The sequence below is a fragment of the Seriola lalandi genome, unplaced genomic scaffold (assembly GCF_002814215.2).
Source record: "Seriola lalandi dorsalis isolate HSWRI2012SDOR001 ecotype SW California unplaced genomic scaffold, Sedor1 jcf7180002054981, whole genome shotgun sequence".
In the NCBI taxonomy this organism is placed as follows: Eukaryota; Metazoa; Chordata; class Actinopteri; order Carangiformes; family Carangidae; genus Seriola; species Seriola lalandi.
The window spans coordinates 1,198,897-1,204,048 of NW_019525661.1; the positions used below are offsets into that span (position 1 = coordinate 1,198,897).

General features: G+C 38.4%; 1 protein-coding gene across 1 annotated transcript in view; it reads right to left on the reverse strand.

The window, feature by feature from the left end:
- cunh5orf22 (chromosome unknown C5orf22 homolog) overlaps positions 1 to 2,497 on the reverse strand; it is a 12,837-nt gene extending 10,340 nt beyond the window's left edge. Inside the window, exon 1 of the mRNA XM_023398270.1 lies at positions 2,193 to 2,497. Within this exon, the coding sequence (XP_023254038.1) occupies positions 2,193 to 2,261 (69 nt within the window). The 5' untranslated portion in view covers positions 2,262 to 2,497. The remainder of the gene's footprint in view (positions 1 to 2,192) is intronic.
- Between the last annotated feature and the right edge of the window lie 2,655 nt (positions 2,498 to 5,152).

Genomic DNA, 5,152 nt, shown 5'->3' on the forward strand with positions numbered 1-5,152 from the left:
TGCTCTTTCTTCCTTATATCATGTTCTTCTGAAAACAACCTAATAAGAAAATGTGGGCTCCTCTTCTATCATATTTTTCTTCTTCCCCAAACTTCTTCAGCTTATTACATCTGAATCCCAACACAGTGGAAAATGTTCCCTTGGGTTGTCCACCTTGAAAACACCAATCTGGGATGTTACTGTTACACTTGGGGCGTTTCTTCAAATTTGGTACAAATGTTCTCTTGGACTCAAAGATGAACTGATTAGATTTTGGTGGTTAAAGTCAAAGGTCAAGGTTACAATGACCTCACAAAACACTTTTTAGCCATTACTTAAGACTTCACATAGCAATTATCACAAAATGTCAAATCTTTCCAAATAAGCAGATTGGTAGAGGTGTACAATAACTGACCTAGTGATTGATTCCATAATAGAATTATAATTTCAATTCACTACATGTTTTATATGTTTACACCCAAATCTGTAAAATGATTTGCATCCTTAAACTGGAGATGTGTGCAGATTACATCTCTCTCTTTATCAACATTATGGAAGATCTGGAATTGTTCATTTTTTTAGCCTGAATTCATCAAATGTATTAATTACTTCAAACAAGGTCGGAATGGACTTTTCCGGGTGTCTAAGAAAACAATGACGTCGTCAGCATACAAAGAAATATGGTGATCTGTTTGACCTGTAGGTACACCAGAGATCTCTGTATGGGATTGAACAGCCATGGCCAGGGGTTCTATACCTATTGTAAAAGAATATCATGATAAAGGGCATCCTTGATGGCATCCTTTATGGATCTTGATAGGCTTTGACATTGTTTTATTCCTAAATACTTTTGCATCACGGTCAGTATATAACAGTTTTCCCTATTTGACGTCATATCCTCTATTATCATATCAGTGTTGTGCTTGTCTGACAGAAGCTCAACATGAACTTTTATCTAGTTTTAAGTCACATACACAGTCCTCTAGAGGGACCTGTGCTAACAGCCCAGCACCGTGCAGCTTGATTGGCATTCACCAGAGAACATCAGAATTGGCAGATCTGCCACCGGCGCCCCATTCTCTTCACAGATGAGAGCAGGTTCACACTGAGCACATGTGACAGGTGTGAAAGAGTCTGGAGACGCCGTGGTGAATGTTATGTTGCCTGTAACATCATGACCAGTTTGGCGGTGATGGTCTGGGGAGGCATATCCTTGGAGGGTGGCACAGACCTCCAATGTCATAGCCAACAGTACCCTGACTGCTGTTAAGTACCGGGCTGAAATCCTCCGAGCGATTGTCAGACCTTTCACTAGTGCAGTGGGCCCTGGGTTCCTCCTGGTGCAGGACAACGCCAGGCCTCATGTGGCCACAGTGTGTCGCAGTTCCTGGATGACGAAGGCATTGGTGCCATTGACTTGCCCTCAAGTTCCCCTGACCTAAATCCAATTGAGCACCTATGGGACGTTATGTATCAGTGCATCCGACACTGCCAAGTACTGCCACAGGCTGTCCAGGACTTCACTGATGCCCTGATCCAGGTCTGGGAGATCCCCCAGGACACCATCCACCGACTCATCAGGAGCATGCCCAGACGTTGTCAGGAGTGTATACAGGCATACAGGGGCCATACACACTACTGAGTCACATTATGAATTGCCGTGATGAAATTCATGCAAATTGGATCAGCCTGTGATTTCAATTTTTCACTTTGATATTCAGTGTGATTGTGAATCCAGCCCTCAGTGGGTTAATGATTTTGGTTTCCATTGACAGTTATGTCATTTTGTTCTCAACAAATTATACAATGTAAATCAGTAAAGATTTTCAACATGAATAATTTGTTCATCAATGTGTGATTAAAGATTTTTGAGTCTCTTAAATTTGTAACAAATATGTCATGTCCATGTCAGCAGTTAATATCTATTCTGAAATGCTTGTCTGAAGAAGTCTGCCACTTAAGTTATATATGTCTTATTTGCTTTTATTTATTCAATTTATGTATTAATTCCATTATTTTTTTTCTTTTTTGTTTGTTTTGTTTATTGTGAAGTTTGTTTTATTGAAGAACTGATATGTCTGACTCACACACATATATATATATATATTCGGCTAAAGTTACAACTAGCTGAGTATGCTAACAAAGTCATTTACTTCAGTGCACCTCTTGAGAGGAGACAACGCTACAGTTATTTTACAGCTACGTCGCCTTACGTCGTGGTGGTCCTCCACTATCCACACCGGCAGCTCCTTGTAGAACCTCTTCAGCAGTACACAGCTCATGTTGACCGGGGGGAACTAATGTTTGCTCCGTCAGGGACAGTATCGTTAACATTACACTTGACTTGAGCTAATTAACGTCGCGTTTTCACGTGTCCAGCTGCAGCAGCACATTGTTACACTTTCTGATAATTACACCCGGCTGAAGCAGCTACAGCCGCGCTACTACCAGAGACATTAGAGAAACCTGTATCTTTGCTACTACTTTCAACCAGCTGGCATGAGTGAACAACACCGGAACTGACACCGACAATTGTTTTTATGTCCGGGTGGAAACAAGAGACAGGGTACAGGTTCCTCAGGTCATCGGGTAATAAAAAAAGAGAAAGAAATAATATAATCATGATAATAATAATAAACTTTATTTGTATCGCACTTTTCTTAGCAAATTTAGCGCTGTACAGAAAGAAAATTGGGAATTAACAACAGCACTTAAAATCAAAAGAAAAACACATAACACAGAAGTAAATTACACAAAAATATAAATTGTCCATATCATTGGAAAAATAAAACACAACATATCAAACATTCTTAAAAGCTTTCCAATAAAAACTGATTTAAGAAGAGTTTTATAAGACACTAATAATGACTTTAACATTAGATTACTGGAAGCTTGAAGCATTATACAAGAGAAACTGTTGAGATTAGGGACCTACACTGTAAAAAATATAAAACAACAACTTTCAATGTCCAAAAATATACCTGAACAAGTCTCTTTTTTTCATACAATATCTGGAATTATCCTTGTATTGATATACAAAGATACCAGTGGTTTTGTGGTGAGATGTACATATCTACACTATTAAACTAAAATTTTGAGTATCATTCTAACACACATTGGTTTATATGAAATCAAAAACCAAGCTTAAAGTGCTTCAGATAGAACATTTCATTATGCTAAGTCGTGCTAACATTTGATAGATATGTAGACTCTAACGCTTATTAAAAGACGTTTTGAGAATGTCCCTTTTCCAGCTTTCCAGCACAACAATTTCCTTTTAACAAAATAGAAATATTAACATTTCTACTTACAGATGGTGCATGGACAACTGTATACAGACAGCACCAAGATAATATATTGGGAATACAGATACATTTGATTAAATGTGACATATTTTTGTGTAGCTATGAAAATGATTCCTTTCTGTCCTAAGTCTGTTTTAATTACCAATGAGAACTGTGTGTGTTAGATCCAGCAGTCTCTCAACAGTCTCTTTTTACACTGATACCATATGACAAAGAAATAAATTCACAGTTTATAGTATGCATATGATATATGATATGATTAATAAAATATCGATCTTTACTTTGTCGATTTTTAAAAATATTGTGGTCGTATAGTAAAATAAAATTAAAAATTAAAAACATATAAGCTCACTGTAAAGTCACAAAACCCAACCACATACCTTTTGAATCCTTATTACATCTCCTTACTATTATTATTAATTGTTATTACATTTGTAGATTCCTCCAGCAGCAGGCACAAAGCACAAAGTCATGGTTAAAACACAGGGTTTATTACTATGCCACACCAATCTGTGAGAACTGGGCTGAAAGAGAAAATAGGATACAATAAGTAGAATGCATATGTCTTGTTGAATTTACACCTGATTTTGCTGCTCGTTTTTTATCTGCTAGCTTAAATCTGATCAACCCAGTACAAGATGATATCAGTCCAATACTCTCTGTCTCACTCATGTATGTACAGGTCCCTCTAAACTTCTGTGGTTGGAAAGCGTCTGCAGCTGTACTGCAGCAGTGAAACCAGAACCAACAGAGAAGAGGTCTGTGTTGTGAGATCTCAGAGTTTGTTGCTGAGACAGAGACACGTCTCTAATAAAGTGAATTTTCTCCTGATCCGTCTGAACATTTTAAAGTATATTTTTATTTGGGCTTTTTATGCCTTTAATTGATAGTATAGTGGAGAGAGACAGGAAACGGGGAGGCAGAGAGGGGGAATGACATGCGGCGAAAGGCCGTCCGATGCGGGATTCGAACCGGGGCCTGTAGCCTCTACACATGGGGCGCCTGCACAGACCACTACACGACACCCCGGTCTGAACATTTTAATGTCAGAATGTTCTGAAGATCTGTGGCTTGTGAAAAATTGATTCAATATTTACTTTAGTGACTGTGGGGTGAAATATTGATAATCTGGGATCAGGTTCACTTCTCTCATTGGAGTGAACTGACTCAGACCTGCTGCTGGTCTCCTAAAGGGGCGGGAGGTGGAGAAAACATGGGACACAGATACAGGAAATGATTGTAAGTTCCTTGTCTTCTTTCTAACTGTCTCTGGCCATAACATCTTGGTAATATGTCATTGTTGTTGGCAGCTTGTTCTGCTGCCCCCAAGTGGCAGAAAAATCTGCTAGTACTACTTTAAATGACCTCAAACTGAAAAAGCAGGCTATAAACTATAAAATGTGTTATTAAAGAACTGAGAAAAGTCAGTTCTTCTTCTCCAATACAATCTACAATTTCACATCTACTATGTCTCATGCACAGGAAATTACATTTATGCATATAATATCTCACTTTAGAAAAATGAAATACAGTAAGGAGTTGATAGTGATTGTGAAACTAGGAGAGTGATTGTGAAAATGCAGAAAAATACATCATAAAAAGAAAGATGTTTCCCATCAGTTTGTGTAAACAATAACTCATATGCCTCTCTCTCTCTCTCTCTCTCTCTCTCTCTCACACACACACACACACACACACACACACACACACACATTCTGAAAACCTTCTTCTTTATGATCTTAGACCAACTCTATCAGTGGGATCAGTGTTTCCTGTGTAGATGTGTGATGGGATTCATTCAGTGTGTGTGTGTGAGAGAAAGTCTGCTTACCTTTGATCTCGGTGGCCTCTGAGAGCAATGCTAGCAA